At 39.1% G+C, this 24,954-nt stretch overlaps 1 protein-coding gene across 15 annotated transcripts in view; it reads left to right on the top strand.

Annotated features, from left to right (window-relative positions):
• TMCC1 (transmembrane and coiled-coil domain family 1) overlaps positions 1-24,954 on the top strand; it is a 246,278-nt gene that overhangs the window by 190,809 nt on the left and 30,515 nt on the right. Inside the window, exon 1 of one of the 15 annotated variants that reach the window (XM_008954790.5) lies at positions 14,171-14,465. The exons of 13 other annotated variants lie outside the window; for them this stretch is intronic. In XM_008954790.5, the coding sequence (XP_008953038.1) occupies positions 14,409-14,465 (57 nt within the window). In that variant the 5' untranslated portion in view covers positions 14,171-14,408. Of the gene's footprint in view, positions 1-14,170; positions 14,466-15,096; positions 15,224-24,954 lie in introns of those variants that run through there. One more of the 15 variants, XM_034957348.3, reaches the window with a different exon arrangement.

Genomic DNA, 24,954 nt, shown 5'->3' with positions numbered 1-24,954 from the left:
TGCAACCTCAACCTCCCGGGTTCAAGCGATTCTCCTGCCTCAGCCTTCCAAGTAGCTGAGATTACAGGCGCACGCTACCACGCCCAGCTAATTTTTGTATTTTTAGTGGAGACGGGGTTTCACCATGTTAGCCAGGCGGGTGTCGAACTCCTGATATCCAGTGATCTACCCGCCTCAAATCCTTGTTTTTACATGGACTTGAAATAGCCCATCAAATGCCATTTTTCTTTTTTAACAATCTTCATATTTTCTGATAATATAGAAAATGTTTATTTTTCATAACTGAGACAACATACTTGGTATTTTGTTCACCTGGGATTTGGAAATGATAAAAGAGCTATCAACTAAGGATTTCAAGAAATGGTTTATGTACCTCTGACATTCATGGCATTCAGCCTGAAATAGCTCTTCACTATGGTAAACAGCATTTTTAAAAGCAACATGGTTTACCTATATATTACTTTCAAGTGGTAGTTTTCCAGCAATACAGAACTGAATTGTGATGCTTGGGGAAATTTTAATGATTTACTTTATACTTTTGAAATTTCTCAATATATATTTTTTAAGATTGAAGGTATGGCCTCACTTGGAAAATAAAACTTAAATCAACTGGTCCCCACCAGAGATTCTTTTTTTCTTTCTCATAAACCTATTATTATGAAAATGTTACAGCAACATGTATTATTTTCTCTTAAAAAAAAAAAACATAATTGGGGACCAGTAGTCAGTTGGCATTTCTAAACAGCACTGGTAGAATGATACCACCTGGGGAAGTTATAATTCTGGACAAAGTTACATATTATTTAAATCTGCCTATCCAACTTTATTAAAGGTAAACATACATTTTCTGTTGGGCCTTTGCAAATCCTGAAAACAATTGATTCTTTATGGACCTCAGGTTTGGAGACCACTATTCTATACTATTTCTCAGGACATTAAAAATATTATTTTATTATACCATTTTATTTAAAAAATTTTTTTTTCTATTTTTTAAAAAACAAGAATCAGGTGAATCATTTTATTTTATGAAATAAGTTTTGGTGTGCCTGTCCAGTTGCTTTGTAAGTAGTACTTGGAAATTACCTGGCCCATCTTTGAGTCTGGAGGTGGTACTACCATCATGGCTTTATATGATGTTTTGCAATTTCAAAACAGCTCTCTGCAGCACCTTTGAGTCCCCTGGGTGGTACATGACATTGTGGTACATGATTCCATTGAGGTAGGCAGTACCTAAATAAGCAGTCTTTGTTACTTACTGTATTTCTTGGAAAGCAAGACATAATTTAGTGTCTAAAGGTCAGTGCCTGTATTCTTTCCTGAAATTTCATAATTCTGGCACTAAACAAAAGCCTCTCTTGCCCTCCTTTCTGAACTAATTGGTTCTAAGCAATGAAATAAAGTACTTGCCTTATTTATATATTCATATGACCACAATAATTTCAAAAGATTTTAAACTTCTTTCCATTTCCTTGCTTTGTCATTTTTCCGTTCCTCCACCCACTGGCTGGTTATGGGGGTTCGCTTTTACATAAAGAGAGCTGCTGAAGTCAAACAAAATCTACGTCTTACTGAATCCCAGCAGGAGGTTAATGCAATTAGGGACTTTCTAGCTGAAGTGTGATTGCCAGGTGAGAGAGAACAGAAGAGACTTCTTGAGTAATGCACAGCCAACTGATTTGCCACATTTTATTCTTAATGCCTTCTTTGTAGATCTGTTCTCTGTTTTCAGTGACTGCGGATGTTAATTGATTATTAGATTTATCTTTTTTCCTTGACTCAACTTTTATTTTCCCATCTTTTGCCACTTTCGGAAAAACTTATTCACTCAGTCATCAGACATCAGCATCAAGAAAGCCAGTCTGTGGGAACAGATAAAATTCCCTGGCCTTTGGACAGTTTTCCCCACTGGATCCTTCATGAATAAAATAGAGTGGAAAGAGAAGTAAGGATCCTGAGCATTAGAGCATTAAGAATTTTATCCAGAAAGTAAAGTCATATTGATGACATCTGACAGTAGAGGTAGATTTTAATGATATGAAAGCCTCTGGAACTAGTATTGGCTTTTATTAAGAACATCTTTTGTCAAGGATTTGCTTCCGAATAATGGGGGAGGGTATATCATTGTATGGGCCATGAGTTAATCAAAGCTGCTTTTCCAGTGTTTAAAATGTGGTATAATAAAGAGATTTTTTTTTTTTTGGCTGGGCGCAGTGGCTCACGCCTGTAATCCCAGCACTTTGAGAGGCTGAGGCAGGCAGATCACGAGGTCAGGAGTTCGAGACCAGCCTGACCAACCTGATGAAACCCCATCTCTACTAAAAGTACAAAAATTAGCCAGGCATGGTGGCGTGCACCTGCAATCCCAGCTACTCCGGAGGATGAGGCAGGAGAAGCACTTGAACCCAGGAGGTAGAGGTTGCAGTGAGCCGAGATTGCACCATTGCACTCCAACCTGGCAACAGAGCAAGACTCCGTCTCAAAAAAAAAAAAAAAAAAAAAAAAGATTTTTAAAAGACATCTTTTTCCCAGAAATTTTGGAAGGGTAAAATCTATTTCCCTGTGAAATTTTCAGCATCTCCCAATATTCAACAGTGTCTAACACAGTAAAGATGACTAGTATTAGGTTTGTATTACTGAGGAAAAAATATTTTGACAGAGATGATTTTGAACTTAATAGGTTTTTTTGTCTTTTTTATTACCCAGATTTATTTAGCAATATGCCGATTTATTTAATACATTAGATTTTTTTTTAATTTTCTTTTTAAAAAATAAAGATTAGAGACAAGGTCTCACTATGTTCCTAAGCTAGTCTGGAACTCCTGAGCTCAAGTGATCATCCTGCCTCAGCCTCCCAAAGTGCTAGGATTACAGGCATGAGCCACAGTACCCGACCATAAATTAGATTCCAGTGAAATTTGTGTTCAGTTTTGTTTTTGTCTTAAGGGTATATTAAGTAAACTTCCATCAATGATGAGAAGTGTGAAAATACTCAGTGAAAAAAATAGTAATGGACAGCTCCTTTATAAAGTAATACCTAAGGTTTTTTTGTTTTGTTTCATTTATTTGTTTTAGGGACAGGATTTCACTCTGTCTCCCAGGCTGGAGTGCAGTTGCAGTCTCAACCTCCTGGGCCCAAGCTGTTTTTCTACCTTAAGCCTCCCCAAGTAGCTGAGACTACAAGGCATGCCCCACACCATACCCTGCTAATTTTTGCTGTTGTTAGTTTTGATAGAGATGGATTCTCTTTATGTTGCCCAGCCTGGTCTGGAACTCCTGGCTTCAAGCAGTCCTCTGGTTACCCAGGAAAGGGGTCCCAATCCAGACCCCAAGAGAGGGTTCTTGCATCTTGTCAGGAAAGAGTTCAAGGCAAATCCATAAAGTGAAAGCAAGTTTATTAAGAAAGTAAAGGAATAAAAGAATGGCTGCTCCATAGACAGCAGTGGCTTGAGCTATTCAACTAAGGATATGTATTGTTACTTCTTGATTATATGTGAAACAAGGGGTGGAATATTAATGAGTTTTCTGAGAAAGGGGTGGGCAATTCCCTGAACTCAAGGTTCCTCCCACTTTTAGACCATATAGGGTAACTTCTGGACGTTGCCATGGCATTTGTAAACTGTCATGGCACTTGTGGAAGTGTCTGTTAGCATGCTAATGCATTGTAATTAGCATATAATGAACTTTTGGCTGGCGTCTTTACTGCAGCCTATTTTATCAGCAAGGTCTTGATGACCTGTATCTTGTTCTGACCTCCTATCTCATCCTGTGACTTAAAATGTCTAACTTTCTGGAAGTGCAGCCCAGTAAGTCTCAGTGTTATTTTACCCAGCCCCTATTCAAAAGCCTCTGATACTCTGCCTTGGCCTCCCAAAATGCTGCAGTTACAGACATGAGCCGTTGTGCCCGGCCTAAAAGTTTCTTTCCTTTTTTTCAAAGGAAATCTTCCATGTAATCAAATAAAATACCCCTGCTACATATCTGGATAGTCTTTTAGTTAAAGAACAGATTTTCGCAGTCTGGGTCCTAACTTGACTTTGCTACTGAAATGTTGATTTAATTCTCACCTTCTTCTATATTGTCAAGTTGATTGCTTATATTAAAATAAAGCAGGGATTTGCAGATAACTTTTTTTATAAAGGGCCAGATACTAGATATCTTAAGCTTTGAGGCCCTTGTATGTTCTCTGTAATGTATTCTTTATTGTTTTTTACAACTCCTTAAAAATGTAAAAATATTTTGTAGCTCTTTTGTACAGGCCTTAAGAAAATAGGCAGAGGGCTTTAGCTTGCTAACTCTAACTAAACAATTACTTTTTAATTAGTTGCTTTAAAAAAGAAAAAGTACAGACCCAAATGTGAAAGGTTATTTTCTTAAGGTAAAATTATAACTCATGTACAAATTGAGCACACAGAGAATTTTAGCTCACTAATTAATGAAAGAACCAATAAAATGTTAAAATCAGTCCAAATGAGAATTGGACTCAAAGAGATTTATATTCTCTCCCAGACAGAATTCATTTACATTGTGATATGGTTTGGCTATGTCCCCACCCAAATCTCATCTTGAATTGTAGTTCCCATAATCTCCATGTGTCATGGGACCCAGTGGGAAGTAATTTAATCATGAGGGAGTTACCCTCATGCTGTTCCCGTGATAGTGAGTTCTCATGAGATCTGATGGTTTTATAAAGAGCAGTTCCCCTGTACATGCTGTCTTGCCTGCCGCCAAGTAAGACGTGCCTTTGCTCCTCCTTCGCCTTCCACCATGATTGTGAGGCCTCCCCAGCCATGTGGAACTATGAGTCCATTAAACCTCTTTTTCTTTATAAATGACCCAGTCTTGGGTATTTCTTCATAGCAGTATGAAAATTGACTAATATAGTAAATTGGTACCAGTAGAGTGGGGTACTGCTATTAAGATACCCAAAAATGTGGAAGCAGTTTTGAAACTGGGTAACAGAGGTTGGAACAGTTTGGAGGGCTCAGAAGAAGATAGGAAAATGTGGAAAAGTTTGGAACTTCCTAGAGACTTGGAGGGCTCAGGAGACAGGAAGATGCAGGAAAGTTTGGAACTTCCTAGAGTCTTGTTGAATGGCTTTGACCAAAATGCTGATAGTGATATGGACAATAAAGTCCAGGCTGAGATGGTCTCAGATGAAGATGAGGAACTTGTTGACAACGAGAACAAAGGTGACTCTTGTTATGTGTTAGCAAAGAGACTGGCGGCACTTTGCCCCTGCCCTAAGGATCTGTGGAACTTTGAACTTGAGAGAGATTATTTACAATATCTGGCAGAAGAAATTTCTAAGTGGCAAAGTGTTTGAGAGGAAGCAGAGCATAAAAGTTTGGAAAATTTGCAGCCTGGTGATGCAGAAGAAAAGAAAAACCCGTTTTCTGCTGAGAAATTCAAGCCTGCTGCAGAAATTTGCATAAGTAACAAGGAACTGAATGTTAATCACCAAGACAATGGGGAAAATGTCTCCAGGGCATGTCACAGACCTTTGCAACAGCCCCTCCCATCACAGGCCTAGAGGTCTAGGAGGAGAAAATGGCTTCGTGGGCCAGGCCGAGGACCCCCCTGCTGTGTACAGCCCACAGGTTTGGTGGTCTGCATCCCAGCTGCTCCACCCTTAACTAAAAAGGGCCAAGATACAGTTCAGGCCATGGCTTTGGAGGGTGAAGGCCCTATACCTTGGTAGCTTCCATGTGGTGTTGAGCCTGTAGGTACACAAAAGTCAAGAATGGAGGTTTGGGAACCTCCACCTAGATTTCAAAGGATGTATGGAAACGCCTGGATGTCCAGGCAAAAGTTTGCTGCAGGGGCAGAGCCCTCACGGAGAACCTCTGCTAGGGCAGTGCGGAAGGAAAATGTGGGGTTGGAGCCCCCACGCAGAGTCCCCACTGGGGCACTGCATAGTGGAGCTGCTAGAGGAGGGCCACCATTCTCCAGACCCCAGAATGGTAGATCCACTGACAGCTTCCACTATGCACCTGGAAAAGCTGCAGACACCTAACGCCACCCCATGAAAGCACCCAGGAGCAGGGCTGTACCCTGCAAAGCCACAGGGGTGGAGCTGCCCAAGGCCATGGGAGCTCACCTTTTGCATCAATGTGACCTGGATGTGAGACATAGAGTCAAAGGAGATCATTTTGGAGCTTTAAGATTTGACTGCCCTGCTGGATTTTTGGACTTGTATGGGGCCTGTAGCCCCTTTATTTTAGCCAGTTTCTCCCATGTGGAATGGGTGTATTTACCCAATGCCTGTACCCCCATTGTATCTAGGAAGTAACTAACTTGCTTTTTATTTTACAGGCTCATAGGCGGAAAAGACTTTGCCTTGTCTCACATGAGACTTTGGACTGTGGACTTTTGAGTTAATGCTGAAATGAGCTAAGACTTTCGGGGACTGTTGGGAAGGTGTCAACAAAAAGAGTCATACTTTGTAAAATATTTGAATAGATTTATTCTGAGCCAAATATGAGTGACCATGGCCCATGACACAGCCCTCAGGAGGTTTTGAGAACATGTGCCCAAGATAGTTGGGTTGCAGCTTGGTTTTGTACATTTTAGGGAAGCATGAGACATCAATCAAATACATTTGAGAAATACATTGGTTTGGTCCACAAAGGTGGGAGAGTTCGAAGCAGGGGCTTCCAGGCTATAGGCAGATTTAAACATTTTCTGGTTTACAATTGGTTGAGTTTGTCTAAAGACCTGGGATTAATAGAAAGGAAATGTTCAGGTTAAGATAAAAGATGGTGGAGACCAAGGTTCTTTTGAAGTCTCATAGTAGCTGCCCTTAGAGACAATAGGTGACAAATGTTTCCTATTCAGACCTCTAAAAGGTGCTAGACTCTCAGTTAATCTCTTCAGGATTGGGAGGGCCTGGAAGAAAAAGATCTAGCTGTTTAATAGAGATTCTTTACAGATGCAGATTTTACCCCTACAAAGCATGGCTTTGCAAGGCCATTTCAAAATATGGCAGAGAAATATGTTTTGGGGTAAAATATTTTGATTTTCTTCTTTGTCACATAACGTTATGCCAGAGTCAGATTGGAAAGTAAGTCATGATACATGGGGTTAAATAAAACCCAGCTGATGAGAATTTATGGTTTGTAGGGCATGACTCCCGAAACTCCTTAGATAGGAATTTGGGCAAGATTTACAAAAATCAGAGCTTAGTCCTCAAAGGCATGATTGGTTTTGAAATGTGAGGACATGAGATTTGGGAGGGGTCAGGGGCAGAATGATATGATTTGGCTGTGTCCCTACCCAAATCTCGAATTGTAGTTCCCATAATCCCCATGTGTTGTTGGAGGGACCTGGTGGGAGGTAATTTAATCACAGGGCCAGTTACCCTCATGCTGTTCTCATGCTAGTGAGTTCTCATGAGATCTGATAGTTTTAAAAGGGGCTTTCCCCCTTTTGCTTGGCACTTCTTGTTGCCACCATGTGAGAAAGGATGTGTTTGCTTCCCCTTCCGCCATGATTGTAAGTTTCCCAAGGCTTCCCCAGCCCTGTGGAACTGCGAGTCAGTTAAACCTCTTTCCTTTATAAATTACCCAGTCTTCGGTATGTCTTTATTAGCAGCATGAGAACAGACTAATACACATTGCATCACAAACACTGTCCATGAGGCAATTTCTGTCTCTAAAGACTTGGGAAACAACCTAGCCAAAGACAAAGATTCACATCTTTATTCAATCAGATAACTTCAAAGGGTCCAATAGACAACACCCAGCATTCCCTTGAAAGGACATTCAAAATCTTCTACCATTTTGGTCTTCCATAAATTTTGCTGATAGTCTCCCATCTCTCTTGTGATCAAGAATAATTTTCAAAGGTTATTATTAATTATGATTTTTTTTTTAAGAGACAGGGTCTCACTCTGTCACCCAGGCTGGAGTGCAGTGGCACAATCACAACTCAAAGCAAATTTCAACTCCTGGGCTTAAGTGATTCTCCCATCTCAGCCTCCCAAATATCTCCAAATGTTATTCTTGATCACAAAATAGTTAGTCTTGTTACCAGAAAGCCATCCCAATCCAAACCCCAAGAGAGGGTTCTTGGATCTCGCACAAGAAATAATTCAGGGCAAGTCCACAGAGTAAAGTAAAAACAAGTTTATTAGGAAAGTAAAAGAATAAAAGAATGGCCTCCATAGGCAGAGCAGCCCCAGGGGCTGCCCATTCTTATGGTTATTTCTTGATTATATGCTAAACAAGGGGTAGATTATTCATGCCTCCCCTTTTTAGACCAATATAGGGTAACTTCCTGACATTGCCTTGGCATTTGTACACTGCCTTGGAGCTAATGGTGGGAGTGTAGCAGTGGGGAGGAACAGAGGTCACTCTCATCGCCATCTTGGTTTCGGTGGGTTTTAGCTGGCTTCTTTACTGCAACCTGTTTTATCAGCAAGGTCTTTATGACCTGTATCTCATGGTGACCTCCTATCTCATCTTGTGACTAAGAATACCTGAAGTTGCTGGGAATGCAGCCTAGCAGGTCTTAACCTGACTTTACCTAGCCCATAGGCACACTGAAGTTACTCAGGTGTAAACGTTTCTGACAGTCTCATTAGGTTTGGCCTGATTATTCACACAGGTGCAGCCACAGTGCTAGTTAGTCATACAGGGGCATCCTTGAACTATCTTTGCAAATCCAGAGCCATACAGTTTTGAGCAATTACTAAGACAACACAATTAACTTCTGTGTGGACGTTTTCGTAAGGATTCAGATTGGACTTTTAAACACTCTTTATTATTTACTATACTAAGGTTAGGAAAATACACCTGAGAAACTCTCTCACCAGATTTCACCTGTGGTACCTATAAATTTGGGTGAATTAATCTCATCTTCAAGTCCCCAGTATTTTCTAAGGCTTGCCAGGAAGTGACTTTCCTTACCACCTCAGGAATCAGGCCAGTGTTCCTGGGAGTACTTTCTTTTAGGCGTTGGCTCCCTATATAAAGTCAACTATTGTTTCTTAAAGTAGTTTGTCAATGAGAATTATTCTCAAATGTGATGTTCTCATTTATGAGATTCCAGTATATACAGTTACAAAATCCAATTATATCTTGATAAAAAGGAGATGAGATTGGTATTGATCCTATGCAAATAACAGTATTGCCATAAGAAGTTAAGGAAAACTCAGTATGTTTCTGAATGCTCAGTATTCCATGAAAATCAGATACTACTTAATGTTTTATTCAGATCACAGAGGCAGAATCAATCTACTAAAATGTGGGTTAGAAGTAGTTTAAGGAGAAAGTGAAAGGGCTTCCTCATATAGCCACAAAAAATAGAACAATAAGATAACATGGGATGGGCACAGTGTTTCATGCCTATAATCCCAGTACTTTGGGAGACTGAGGTGGGAGGATCACTTGAGCCCGGAAGGTTGAGGCACTGCACTCCAGCCTAGATGACACAGAGAGACCCTGTCTCAAAAAAAAAAAAAAAAATTCAATCTTGGGGAAGGCAAGATCGAAAGAGTTAACAAAGGACATTTGGGCCCCTGATTAAGCTAGTATCATGGATAAGAAACAATACTTTGATTATTTAATCAAAATGAGAATAAAAGATAAGGTACTACAATTGTAAAGAACCTAAGCTCTTTCACAAGTAAAGAACCTTTGTTCTTTCTGGTTTGGTTTGTTTTGTATTTAATCATCTAGAACATAATCCAACATAAAGCCAGAGAATTATTGTGCTCTCTAAGAAAATTATACACAAATAAGAATCATCTTTCATATTATAGATGAAGGCATTAATCAGTAAACCAAAGACGCAAACCCATCAAAGCTGATTAAATGTTGCCAAAATTTTAACATGTTTCATGGCTTCTTTTCACATCCCAGTAGTATATTTTACAAGGCAAATCAAATTCACTTTTTAAGATTTGTCTTTCTAGCCTGGGAAACATGCTGAAACCCCATCTCCACAAAAAATACAAAAATTAGCTGGGCATGGTGGTGTGCACCTGCAGTCCCAGTTACTTGAGAGGCTGAGGTAGGAGGATCACTTGAGCCCGGGAGATGGACATTGCAGTCAGCCGAGATGGTACCTCTGCACTCCAGCCTGGGCAACACAGCAAGACCCCATCTTAAATAAATAAATAAATAAATGATTTGTCTTTTACATTCTTTAACAAACTGTCACTTTACTTTGGGACAAAAAAATGCTCCTTTTCCTTTAAAAACAAAAAGGCTTACACCTTATATTTCTCTGTTACTATTGTTCCTAGTGTAGTTATAACCACCTATATCAATTATGACTTCTGTTTCAGAGAGAAAACTGGGTAGAGAGAATGGATAATAAGAACTACGTCATACACAAGCATCTTAGCAGACTAGTAAAGCTCACAAATACACATAGCAGACTTTCTATAGTCACACACATCTCTTTAACACCTTCTTAACAAGGCAAAAATGAAGCCATTTGTTAACATTACTCAAAGATATAACCACTCTAATAGCATATACAAAACAAGCAAAAGTATGTAAGCTTAAAACTATGTTTAAACAATGTTTTACTCTTGTAATTAGAAATTCATCTGGGCATCCAAAAATCACTTATTAATTAGCTCCATTTAACATTAGTCTGTGATTTTTAAATTACCATAAGATCCTGGAGATATTTAAGCTGACACATAATTGCTATTGATATAAAAAGCTTGTCAGCATTGTAATTCAATTTAGATTAACACAAACTTTCGTTTTTAAAATACTAAACATTACAAAAGAAGAGTAATATTAATTTTATCACTAAACCTGTATAAGTAAGTTTACAAAGTTCAGATTAAATTTTTTCTACATGAAAAAACAAACCCCAAGTAAAATAAACTGTATATAGTATTATAGTTAACTCTGATACTAGCCTCAGTTTGCCAAATATTTACCTTAAGTATGTGAATTTGGATTCTTAAAATGTTTCCAATCTGATAGAATCTGTAAGAAGAATCTTTTGTTCTTTGTCTAGCATATTTAAAGTGTCAGATGTTCACTTTTTTCTTTTCTTAGATTTGTAGGGATGTTTGACATATATATATGTGCTTATTTAGCTCTGTAAAACCAATGAGATCCGAGGTCCTTTAATTTAGGAGACATTATAATCTAATTTATTAATACTCTCTAAAGGTAGGAAAATGTTTTATACTTACAAACAAGAGGCCATGGTCTTTCTGTTTTGTTTTTTAAAGATAGAGTCTCACTCAAACCCAGGCTGAAATCATAGCTCACTGCAGCTCAAACTCCTAGGCTCAAATGATCCCTTTACCTCAGCCTTCCAAGTAGCTGGGACTACAGGCATGTACCACCATGCCCAGCTAATTTTATTTATCATTTTTGTAGAGACAGGGTCTTGTTATGTTGCCCAGGCTGGTCTCAAACTCCTGGCCTTAAGTGATCCTCCCACCTCAGCCTCCCAAAATGCTGGGATTACAGGCATGAGCCACCACGCCTGGCTGTTGTGGTGTTTCTGAATTACAGGACACATAAAGACCTATGGCTTTAGTTCTACAACTTTTTAGCCACGGGTCAAAAGTAAACACAGAATCACAAAACCTCACTGGTCCAGATCTCAAAGAGCTGTTCCCTTTCATTGCCCAGGCTGGTCTCAATCTCCTGGCTTCAAGTGATCTGCCCACCTCAGCCTTCCTAAAGTGCTGGGATTATAAGTATGAGCCACCACGCAGAGCCAGAATTCTTAATTGAATTACACTCGACATAGACAAATGGACAGAAAAGTCTGACAAGCTGGATTATTTTTTGATATCTCATTCAACAGAGAATAGATATCTATCACTCTTCTGTAGAGACCTCAAATGGTCAAACCATAAAACCAAATTATCAATTAGTGCTGCCATCAGTGAGGAGTAACTTACTGACCATGCATAAACCAGAAACAAAAAGTCAGCAAGAGAAGAAACAAATGAGAACAAGGAAGTCAGCAAAACTAAAGTCCTACTGCCACTTAGGATTTCCTTTGGGAGCTAAGAAGAGATGTACCCAGGCTAAAACAGTCAATGAGGAGGTACATTTATCTAGTAACTCAGTTTACTTGGTTCTGTCAGATAAATTCATTGCCATCTTGGCGGAACCTCTAAAAATGTGAAAAGGTAATTTTTTTCAAAAAGATAAAATCATTACTTTTATATAAATATACAATGAACATTTCTCACACACAAAGTCTGCTTTAGGCCCAGACAACTCTCCAGGGCAGCTGTCCTCCATTTAGTGGTTTATCCAATCAAAGCAGATTTGATCCATGGCACCATGTCTCAACATATGCTTCAGTGATCTCAGTGGTAGGGTAAGAGAGGATAAAAGAGCTTCACATTAGCAATTAAATGCTTTGACTTAGGTTACACACTCACTTCCTTTTTTCCACAACCCATTGGTCAGAACTAGTCACATGGCCTTGCAAAGGGAACTGGGAAATGTAGTCTTCCATGTGTGTTCAGAAAGAGAAGAAGCACTGGAAATATCAGTGAGTGCCAACAATTGTACTTAAAATTATACAATTGTAACAAACATTAATCTTACAAAAGATTAAATACTGTACCTACCCAGGGAAGAATATGCAGTCCCCAACATTCAGCTGTATAATTGTGAAGAAAATAGTAACTTACTAGATTTTATTTTAGACTGCACACAATCTAGTAGCTCGGTATATTTAAAAGCCCACATCAGATATATTACTATGGGAATACAGTTACAGTAAGTGATTTTTGAGAGAAGGAAGGCAAAATATGGATTCTCTTATAGAGTCCTTCAAATTGAAATCACAACTGATTTGAAATAACAAAATACTTGTACATATATTTTTTTAAAACTGAAGGGATGGAAATCACAGTGGTAATAGCGGTTTGTTTGGTCTTCTAAGTGGTGAGATTACAGATAGTTTTTGCTTTCTTTTCTGCTCATTTGTAGTTTTCTACAGTAAGGATGATTGTCTTAGAAGATACTGAAAATGCTAGTAAACAGAATTAAGCAAACAGCAGCTAGTGTTGATGCTAGTGGTACAGGATTAGGGTTTTTGTTGTTTTTGTAGAAACATATTTACTCAGTTGAAACCTTACCACCTAATTTTTAAGTGAAAACAAAACTTCTATTAAATCAAATTCTTTATTAATTTGTTGTGGAAAGTCAGGGTCAGAGTTCTGTGTCTCTAGAGATGGAAAAGGAATTTCTGGAGCCATGGTTTCAACCCAGCATTTTCTTTATATTCATTCAAGGTGCTTTGGATTCCGTTCAGAGGGCTTTGTATGGTTTAAGTGAAAGATGTTAAACGCAGCTGGTGAATACTGATAGACCTTCTTTGACCTGTTAGTACTGTGCTGGCCTGAGCTTCCAGACCCATACTTAACTAGAAGTAAAGAAATTATCACACCTCCAGGCTCATAGGCTTTACTGTATTAAATTGTCTTCATGTCTGATTCCTTTCTGCATGTTAACCTCAGAGAAATATTAGTAGATATACTTTATACATGCCACACTATATTTTGTAATCATTTAAATTCCTCCTATGTGTGTTCCCCACAACTGCTTTTACAAATAAAGGAATAAGGTTCAGATCTGATAACTTGCCTAAATCCCAAAGTGACTTTTTCAAGTCAGAAACAGTCTTAATAAGATATTCAGTTCTGTCACGTAGTGTCTTGGGTGTTCAATAAATAGTGTGTGTGATGATACAGAGGCTGAGCCTGGGCTTATGATTGTGATGTTTTAATCTCTTGCTTAGATTTCAGAGTGTTTTTCTCTCTGTCCATAGTGAATACGATTTTAGAGTGTCGTGCTCAGTTTTCTTTTTCTAGTTGTTCTCTCACTCATGTTCTATTTTCATTTTAAATGATTTTGCCAACCTAAAATGAAAAATAAGAGAAGAAACATTAGAAAAGCATGGAAATCTGTTCTGGCAGTCTTCTGGGCCTTTATTGAAACATAGGTAGATTGCTTTTTCTTTGTATTTATTGAACCAAGCTACCTAAACAGTGTTATTTTATTTAGAATGTTTTTAATCTTCTTTAAGCGATTCTTTCTACCTTATCTGATTTAAATGAGAAGACAAATGTGAATGTTGAATTAGTACCCTGTAGCTTTAAATCCAACCAGTGTGGTGCTTTTGTCTTTTATAAAAGATGCTCACAGCTGGAGAAGAGAGGCAGATACTGTCTGTGATCTCCATTCTCAGAGTCAAACTATTCATTTGCATTAGCTGCTCTAGCAAACTGCGTGCGCGCGCACACACACGGATGCTTGTTTGGCAGAAGCTTTCTGTTTATTCAGCACAGAGTTCTCCTAGGCTCCCAGATATAGAAGGCTCTAAGAGTTGCTACAGGAGATAGAATTGAAACTATACATAGGCTGAGGTGGGCACTGCGGAGGATTGGCTATGCGAGGGTATTAATGTGGTGCGGCTGTACCTGCGTGTTTTGTGAAAGTCACTTCTCTGAGACTGTGAAGGTGAGAAGCCCAGGGATCCACTAGAAGCTTCACTGCGGCTCTTTGGTGGGGGAAAGCATTCCCAGTGGTAGCTGTCCTCATTTGCAGCGTTATTCTCGGAAACCAAGTATGTGCAGCAGTGACAGACTATGCCACAGCTCCTCTGCAGTTTGGAAGCTGGAACAAAATGGAAAGAGCTTATAGCCAAGAGAGGTTGTGATTTTTTTTTTTTTTTACCATCCAAGCTTGCTCTGGCAGTGCACAAATGAAGGATGAGCTTTGTGGCAAGCAAAATCAGCAGACTGCCTGACAGGGGGTTTTGGTAAGATAAATGTGTTGTGATTTTTTTCTTATTTTTTGACTTTTCTATATCAGCTGTATGGAATTGCTTCTTAGCAATAACTAAAACATTTTGCAAAATCATGTTTGATGGAAAAGGATGACCAAGGGAACCAGAAGGAGAAACATAACTTGTGGTCATTCAGTTGTGACCTTCAGAGATAATCCAAGTTTTCTCATGTGTCTCTCAACAGACAGAAGCCAGAAATTTCCAGAGCAAAGAATGCAGACTAACAAACCTCTTTTCTTTTCTTTGAATAGTCATAATTATGCTTTTTTTTTTTCCTGCTTTTTCTATAGTCTGAAGCGGGAGAAGGAAAAATAAAGCCTTCCTCCTGTTATAGAGTTGTTGCCACTGGAACAGTAATAGGCTGAGAACATAAGTATGGAGGTGGAGGAAGGCAGGATAAGGAGTCTGCTATTTTCATAGCTGTGCGTTGGTGGGTATTTGTCTTGGGTTCATTGTCATTGCTGTTTGATATCAAGTGGTTGTGAATGCTGTATCTCTTTGCCTCTACTATGACTGAATCTCTTTTATGTTCTCTTTTGTATATTTTCTTTGCCAGACCCAATTCTATTGATATGAAGCCTTTTTCTGTTACTGTTTATACATATTAGCCATTATTAGAGAAAAAATAGTTGTAGAGAGTAGCCCTCCAATATTTATGGACCTCAAAAAAGATAAGGACGTTTTCTCTTTAAAATGTACGTTTTACTTTTAGCAGATTTTGGAGTCTTGCTTCTGGATTCTTTAATAAGTGTTTTATTACAAATTAGAGAAATGAGTTGCATTAGATTTGCAAAATCCTACCAGAATCACCTTGCTTTAAGTTGGATCTTATTTCTTATGTTTTTTTTCTAAACATTAAAGTATACTTTTCCTCATCCTAACTTAGGCAGATGTTACTGGAAGGTATATTCCTATCTCGGAGAGCCAAGTTTCCTAGCTGCTTAGAGTGGCCACAGAAGAGATCCATTGACACCTGACTTTTTGCTGACTCATTGGTTATGTAAGCCTTGTAAATACAACTCTCCATATACTCCATTAGGTTACTGGCAGGTGCCCTCCTCCCTGTTTACTGACCTTTTCCTCTCAGCATCCTTCTGTTCCTTCCGTAAGCCTTTTTGGTAAGATGATCATAACCTTTCAACCAAGTCAATTCTAAGAAGCAGTGAATAGATAAATCCTTTTTATTTTTCTCTTTTTGAATTGCTACTTTCTTTAACTCTGTTTTCATCTCAATTATGATAAAATTCCAAATTCTCTATTTTCTTGGCATGTGAAACCTACTGTAATAGTGCTTTTCCTCATTTATGGCCTGATTAAAGTAGCAACCTCCTTTTCTATCTTTGAGGACTCAGTTCAAATGTGTTCTTGTTAAAAGAAGCTTTCTGTGACCTCCCAGACTAAAATAGATTTTCCTCCCTTACACTATTCCTTTTCTCATAATATTCTGTTCTTTTTCTTTGTAGCACTTTACACAATTTATATTGTTTGGTTACTGGTTTTTCTCTCTCTACCACTTTTCCCCACTCAGCCATAAACCTCATGAAAGCAGACACTGTTTGTTCATCATTACATACCCAGCATTTAGCAAAATGGCAGGCTGAGAGTTGAAGAAAGGCAGCTAAGTAGGCAATATTGCAAATGCACTATGGTGAGAAAAAATAGGATAAGCACTGGGCACTGAAACAAGGCCAGTGTGACTAGAGTGGGGTACGTGGGAAAGGAAACATACTGTAAAATGAAGATCTAGGTCAGGCATGGTGGCTCACACCTGTAATCCCAGCACTTTGGGAGGCCGAGGCGGGCGAATCACCTGAGATTGGGAGTTCGAGACCAGCCTGACCAACATGGAGAAACCCCATCTCTACTAAAAAATGCAAATATTTTGTATTTGTATCTAGAGAGGTAGATCCAGGGCCTAACCACGTAGGACTTTATAGACTGTTCAGATTCTTGTTTATTCTAAAATTGTAGGAAGCTACTAAAAGAATTTAAGTATTGAGTGATTTAGGCCTTTAAAAAAAAATAATTTCTTCAGCTTAAATGAGAACCTACGTGAATGCAGGTAGATCAATCAGGATGAGTGGTCCAGGAGAGAGATGATAAGAGTTCATCATAAGGTGGTAGCAGTAGAGGTAGATGGAGAGTGTTGTGTATTATGATGGAAATTTGGAAAGTAAAATTGATTGGCCTTATTGTTGGATCGGATATAGGTAGAAGGCAGAAGATGTCAAGAATGGCTCCTAGGCTTTGATTTGGTTTGGTTTTGGCTTGTGTAGCTTGATAGATAGATGCTTTTCCTGAGATATGGAACAGTGTAAGAAGATCTGATTTAGAAGAGGATTATGATGTTTGGTTTTGGACATGTAGATTTTGATATAGTCAAGTAGCCTTTTGGCTCTATAAGTCTAAATCCCAAAGGAGATCGTACTGCTCTTATCATTGGGAAACCTTTAGTGATATCCTTGGCATAAAATTTAGAACAGTAGTTTAGACCTACCTTGGCAGCCCATTTCTCACTACAGCCCTCTCCTGTGCCATTATTTTACAGCCTCGTCAGCCATTCAGTTATCATGAAGGTGCTATTACACTTTCTTCTTCTGGACTGTTCTGCATACTAGGCTGTTAACCTGAAATGCTTTTCCTTACCCTTTCTGTATCAGATACTAATTTCTTCAAGGCTCATTTTTATTGTTACCTCCTCCAATGAGCCTTATCTGTCCCCTTCTCATCTTTTTTTTTTTAATTTAATTTTTAAGTTTCTTTTAGAGACAGGGTCTCACTCTGTTGCGCAGGCTGGAGTGCCGTGGCATGATCATAGTTCAGTGCAGCCTTAGACTCCTGGGCTTAAGTGATTTTCTCACTTAGCCTCCTGAGTAGCTGGGACTACAGACTCACCCCACCAAGCCTGGCTAATTTTTTTCTTTTTTGTAAAGACGTGGTCTTGCTGTGTTAACCAGGCTGGTCTTAAACTCCTGTCCTCAAGCTAATCCTCCTGTGTCTGCCTTCCAAAGTGCTGGGATTACAGGTGTGAGCCACTGCACCCAGCTAGCCCCTTTCCCTTCTTTTAATACATGCTTCCCTCCTGTGTTCAAAGAGTACTTTGCTGTCATATCTATGTCATTTATTTAATTGGACCTGCATTTCAGTTGATCATTTCCATGTTTCACCAACTAGATTGTGTGTTCCTTGAGAGCAGGGATTCCACCTTTATTCAGTGTTTTACATAAAGAAAAAATAATTGCAAAATGAATTAAATTGTAAAGCCTCAGTCTTTTTCACAACCTGTATCCATAATCTCATAGCACCATAATGTGCTTTCCCCATCTATCTGCTCCTAATTTTCTCTAAGCTATCCTACCCCGCAGATACCTAGATACAAAGCAGAAAATGTTTTTCCTTTCATATGCAGAATTCCTGAATCCGTCCCTTTTATCATATACTTTTCTACTTTACTTTATTTGTAATTTATCAGAAAAACTGAAATCTTTCCATTGCTCATCACATGTGAAAGAATTGGCCAAGGCAGGAAAGGACATCCACAACTCACCTTGTTCTCTGTGTCTCCTCTTTTCCCATTCTTCTGGAGTAAGTCCAGAATCCATCTAGTATTTTTCAGTGAGGTCATTGTTGGCATTTAAGATCAGGTAATTGTTGAGACTACACTGCAGGAGAAATGCCCCCAGGCCTAGTGCCACCTGGAGGGATGGTACTGCCCGTAGTCTCTCCCACTCTCCCCGACTCCTACATCAACAGAGTATAGAAATGCATAAACAAATTATGAAAATTGGATCCTTACCATTTAAGTAATTCCCTCACAGAGGCTTAAGCATTCAATTTGCCTTTTCAGAAGTCTTTGAATAGCTGAATGTTCTTCTTATCTCAGTTAACGCTGGTGTGCATTGATTCTCAGTCTTTTGGAATCCAAGTTTTATTGATTTATTAGCCCTTTTAGGAGTTACAGATACCTCTATTTAAAAACCTGGAACAACTAGACAAGTCTCTGAAGTCCATACTATTTACATATTTAAGCAATTTTTTACAATTTGTCATAGATATCCTTAATTTATTTCCGGGATCTTTAAACATTGATGACATTCTTAAGACATTAGAGACAGTATATACAGCAGGCATTTACACCAACTTTATCAGTGTATCTGCTTTATTCTGTTGTACAAAAAGCAACTGTGTTCTCAAAATTAAGTACAGATTTTAGGAAAGATAACACCCTGGAGTATCCCTTGCCGAAGATTTTATATTTTTTAAAGGACAGAAACTTGATCTGTTGAGATTGTATCAAGAGTCTGAAGAATAAGCTGTCCTGTCTGTTTAAATAAATTTCTCTTAAAATAATTTTTATTCAGGGGAGTAATAGACACTGGGGACTCCAAAAGGTAGGAGGATGGATGGTGGTGGGGCGGTGGGGGTTGAAAAATTAACTATTGGGCACAATGTTCACTATTCAGGTGATAGGTATACTAAAAGCCCAGAGTTCACCTCTGTACAATATGTCCATGTAACAAAACTGCATTTGTACCCCCTAAATCTATGAAAAACAAAACAAAGAATTAAAAACCTATTAACATGTAGAAAAATAATTTTTATTCAGTTACAGGTAACCAAGTAATGCTAGAACTACAGTCTGTCAAAGATCAGACATGGGTGTACTATACAACAGAGAGCTCACAATTTGGAATCAAAGGCTTGAGTTAGCCTCTGAGCCAGATTTTTCATGTAGAAAATTAGAATAGTGCCTGCCTCACTGGATTAATAAGATAATACGGTTGGGTGCCAAACATGCCCAGCTACTAGACACTAGGGAAAGCAAGTTAGAAAAAGATAAATCTAGTCTTGGAATACTCATAGACCAGTGGTGTACAAGGTAGAATGGAAAAAAGGAGACTGTTTAAATAATACTCTGATCACCTGTGGTTGGCATGAAAAGGATTGGCATGCAGTGTTATAAAAGCAAAAACAGTAGAACTTAGAAGCTGCTTAAAAACTTTGGCAAGGGCCGGGCGTAGTGGCTCATGCCTGTAATCCCAGCACTTTGGGAGGCCAAGGCGGGCGGATCACCTGAGGGTCCAGAGTTCGAGACCAGCCTGACCAACGTAGAGAAACCCTGTCTCTACTAAAAATACAAAATTAGCCGGGCATGGTGGCGCATGCCTGTAATCCCAGCTACTCAGGAGTCTGAGGCAGGAGAATCAGTTGAACCCGGGAGGCGGAGATTGCGGTGAGCCGAGATCGCGCCATTGCACTCCAGTCTAGGCAACAAGAGCGAAACTCTGTCTCAAAAATAAAAATAAAAAAACTTTGGCAAGAAGGGGAAAAGATCAGAAACATGATTTTACTCTTGATTACTGGAAAAAGGATGAAAACAGGTTTATAAGGAGACAGGTATTTTTGAAAGAGAGGCGAGGACATTGAATGCTTAGTTTGAGACAGATTTTGATTTGTCAGGGGAAACACAGAAGGATATTCATGTAGAAATAGCCATTAGGCAATTGAGAATTTAAACCTAGAGACAGAGAGAGTCATCTATGTAGCAGAGAGTCTGAAGCTTGGAGAGGGTATCACAGTTAAATCTACAGAGCTGCTATATCCAGCAGGCACTGTAGGCTCAGGGAGGCAGGGGACTGACCTTTTTAAGTGCCTACAGAAACCCTATTATCTAAAATATAAACAGGAGAAGTTTTAAATCTTAATAAATATTTAATGACAGTTGCAAAATGCAACTGTCAGTTTTAATTGTTATATTTAACATTATTTATTTCATTTGAAAACAATTTGTAGTTTATATTTTCTTCTTCATGATACGTGTCAAGAATATTTAAAGTTATTTGTAGCTGGGCATAGTGACGTGGGTCTGTAGTCCCAGCTACTCTGGAGGCTGATGTGGGAGACTTGCTTGAGGCCAGGAGTTTGAAGCTGCAGTGCACAATGATCACGCCCATGAATAGCCACTGCACTTGAGCCTTGGCAACATAGCAAGACCCTATCTCTAAAAATAAGGTAGTTGTTTCCAGATAATTTGTCAGATAATTTCAGTGCAAAATAACAGAAAAACTTAAGTTTTCAGTTAAAAATTATATTTAATATGAGGATATTTTATGTGTTTTATATGTGCATGGAACCTCTAAAAGTAGGAACACTTAGGGCTTTTCTGGCCTCTCCCTTTCTCATTTCTTTATTTTTATTTTATTTATTTTTTAATTAAAAAAAATTTTTTTTTGAGACGAAGTCTCACTGTTGTCCAGGCTGGAGTGCAGTGGTATGATCTCAGCTCACTACACCCTCCACCTCCCAGGTTCAAGCGATCCTCCTGCCTCAGCCTCCCAAGTAGCTGGGATTACAGGTGTGCACCACCATGCCTGGCTAATTTTTGTATTTTTAGTAAAGACGGGGTTTTACCATGTTGGCCAGGCTGGTCTCAAACTCCTGACCTCAGGTGATCCGCTTGTCTCGGCCTCCCAAAGTTCTGGGATTACGGACGTGAGCCACTGCACCTGGTCTCCTCTTCCTCATTTCTATTGGCACTGTGTTCTAGTGGCTTATGATTATTATAGCTTCCTACCTGGCCTCCTACCCACCAGCCTCTGTATACTCCATTTCATTTACTCATGGATACCAGATTAAGCTTCTAAGTACATAGCTCTGGTAATGTTAGTTCCCTAATGAAAAAAAAAACGTTGACTACTTATCATTCTTTACCTCCTAGCAAGTTAGATAGTAAAGGAAGGTTATTTAAATTAAAATAAATTCAAACCGTGAGTATTCCTATACTTTCCCTAAATATTGACCAAACTATATGATTTACTGCTTTATAAAATATGTAGAATTTTTCTGCCCTCTTGGAAATGACCCTTTTTATAAGTCTGTCAGAATTCCATTTTGAAGTGCAGCAAAAATACCATCTGCTTTGTAAAACTTCTTAGTCACCCCATCTCAAACCAGGTATTTCTTTTTTCTGAATCCCCATAGATGTTTGGAAAATGCCATAAATATTATAATATACACATTTTACATATTAAAACAAATTATTTGACCTTCTGTCTCCACCCCCCATCATATAAGCTGCTTTTGAACAGTGCCGTATCACTACCATCATCATATCTCCTATAGCACCTTGCTTCATACTTTGCATATACATAGTTAATAAATTTTAGGAAAAAGGATGTAATCACATATGTGGGATTCCCATTCAGAGTCTAACTTTTTCTTCTTCTTTTTTTTTTTTTTTTTTTTTTGAGACAGAGTCTTGCTCTATCACCCAGGCTGGAGTGCAGTGGTTCCATCTCAGCTCACTGCAACCTCCACGCCCCGGTTCAAGCAATTCTCATGCCTCAGTCTCCCAAGTAGCTCAGATTACAGGCGTGCACCACCATGCCTGGCTAGTTTTTGTAAAGTAGAGACAGGGTTTCACCATGTTGGCCAGGCTGGTCTCGAACTCCTGACCTCAAATGATCCACCTGCCTCAGCCTCCCAAAGTGCTGGGATTACAGGCGTGAGCCACCAGGCCTGGCCCAGAGTCTAACTTTGTAAAAATCATCAGTGCCTCCCTATTCTGCTGCTCAAGTGGTAGTGGTTATGACTTATGACAAGCGACACAGTGAATAGCAAGGACTCTAAAGCCAAGTCCTCTGAGTTCAAATCCTGACTCTGCTGCTTATTGGCTATGTGACCTTCGACAAGTCACCTAACTTCTCCTGATTCAATTTCTTCGGCTATAAAATGGAGATTAAAATAGTAAATATCTCCTAGGTTTGTTTTGAGGATTAACCAAGTTAATATAAGCAAAGCATTTAGATTTGTACCAGGTTCATAGTAAGCACTCAGTTACTACTATTACCTTTGCTACTATCATCATCGTATTTACACATAAACCAGATTGAGTCTTCCACTTTCGTAGTCTCAGAAAATGTCTGTCTATCTAAGGAGTAGAAATATTCATGTAGTTCACAAAGAAGAAAAATAATTTTGGGCATTTAACACATGTTTTTAATAAAACGAGAATACCAAAGTATTTTAGGGCAATTCATGCAAGAGTATAAATGAACTCTAAGCTTTTTAAAAAATTATAAAATGTCTGATTTTAATGTATGAAGATAAGGTACTTTGGGAAGCTTTTAAAAGTCAATCTCTGATGCAATAAGATCCTGTTATAACACAGATGAAGAAGTTATAAATAAGCTTGTTAAGATTTCTTGGTGATACAATAAATGGAAACACTTCAGATTCTAATGAAAGAGTGGAACATAGCACACCCAAAAAATACTCTGAATAAATAAGAGAATAGGAAATTGTATTCATTCAACAAATATTTGAGCAGCTGCTAAGTGCCATGCACAATTTTAGTTGTTAGAGAAACAAAAGTGGACAAAACACAAAAATGTCTACCTTCATGGGCCTTATATTCTAGTTTTTTATGAAATATAAAAATACATGTCAAAAGGTAAAGAGTTCTATGTAGAAAAATGAAGTCAAGAAAGAAAATAGGAAGTTCATAATGGAACCAAAATTTGCAATTTTAAATAAGGCAGGCCAGGCATGATGGCTCATACCTGTAATCCCAGCACTTTGGGAGGCCAAGGTGGGCGGATCACGAGGTCAGGAGTTCAAGACCAGCCTGGCCAATATGGTGAAACCCCATCTCTACTAAAAATAGAAAAATTAGCCAGGCATGGTGGTGCGCACCTGTAGTCCCAGCTACTCGGAAGGCTGAGGCAGAAGAATCACTTAAACCCTGGAGGCGGAGGTTGCAGTGAGCCGAGATTGTGCCACTGCACTCCAGCCTGGATGACAGAGCACGACTCCATCAATAAATAAATAAATAAATAAATAAGGCAGTCAGAGAAGTCCTTGCTGCTAAGGTGACATTGAAGCAAAGACTTAAAGGAGGTGACGGAGCAAGCCGTGCAGGTGTCTGAGGGAAGAGCACTCCAGAAAGAAGGAACACTCACTGCGTGAAAAGCCCTGACATGGGTGCCTGTCTCTCATGTTCCAGGAACAACAGGGGAGGCCACTGTAGCTGATGCCAGTGGAGTAAAGGGATGACTAGTAAGAGATGAAGTCACGGAGTTTATGGGATGTAGTGGTGCAGGTGTAGATCATGGCCATTGTAAGAACTTTGGCTTTTACCCTGACTGACCTAGAGAGCCACTGGAAAGTTACAGGTATAAAAAGAGTGTCGTAATCTGACTTATGTTTTAAAAGAACTACTCTGGCTGCTCTGCAGATAATTATAAAAATATTATTGCAGTTATAGGAGACTGTTGCATTGCTAGGACAATATGGTGTATACATAGTGGTTAATAACACATACTCTGTAGCTAGACTATCTGGGTTCAAACATTGAGTCTGGTACTTCTTTAATTTGTGATCTTGAACAACTTAAATTCCCTATGCTTTGGTTTTCTTAGCCATAAAATTAGGATAAATAATAATACCCATTCCATAGTGTTACTATAAAGAATTAAACAATGAGGCCGGGCGTGGTGGCTCACACCTGTAATCCCAGCACTTTGGGAGGCTGAGGCGGGTGGATCATGAGGTCAGGAGTTCAAGACCAGCCTGGCCAAGATGGTGAAACTCCGTCTCTACTAAAAATACAAAAAATTAGCCGGGCATGGTGGCACACGCCTGTAATCCCAGCTACTCGGGAGGCTGAGGCAGAAGACTTGCTTGAACTCAGAGGGTGGAGGTTGCCGTGAGCCGAGATTATGCCACTGCACTCCAGCCTGGGCAACAGAGTGAGACGCCATCTCAAAAAAAATAAAAAAAATAAAGAATTAAACAATGTACATGCCAAGGGTTTAGAACAGTGCTTAGCACATAGCAAGTATACTATATGTATTAGCAACTATGATTATTAATGTTGTTATTAACTGGATATGGATATAAGGTATATGAGAAAAAAAAAAGAATTGGCCAGGCGTGGTGGCTCATGCCTGTAATCCCAGCACTTTGGGAGTCCAAGGAGGGTGGATCACTTGAGGCCAGGAGTTCGAGACCAGCCTGGCCAACATGGCAAAACCCCGCCTCCACTAAAAATTAGCCAGGTGTGGTGGCATACACCTATAATCCCATGTAATTTGGGAGGCTGAGGCATGAGAATCGCTTGAACCCAGGAGGCAGAGGTTGCAGTGAGCCAAGATCATGCTA

Source organism: Pan paniscus, chromosome 2 (assembly GCF_029289425.2).
Source record: "Pan paniscus chromosome 2, NHGRI_mPanPan1-v2.0_pri, whole genome shotgun sequence".
Lineage (NCBI taxonomy): Eukaryota > Metazoa > Chordata > Mammalia > Primates > Hominidae > Pan > Pan paniscus.
Note: the sequence above shows the minus strand (reverse complement) of the source record. Positions and strands in the feature narration are given on the sequence as shown.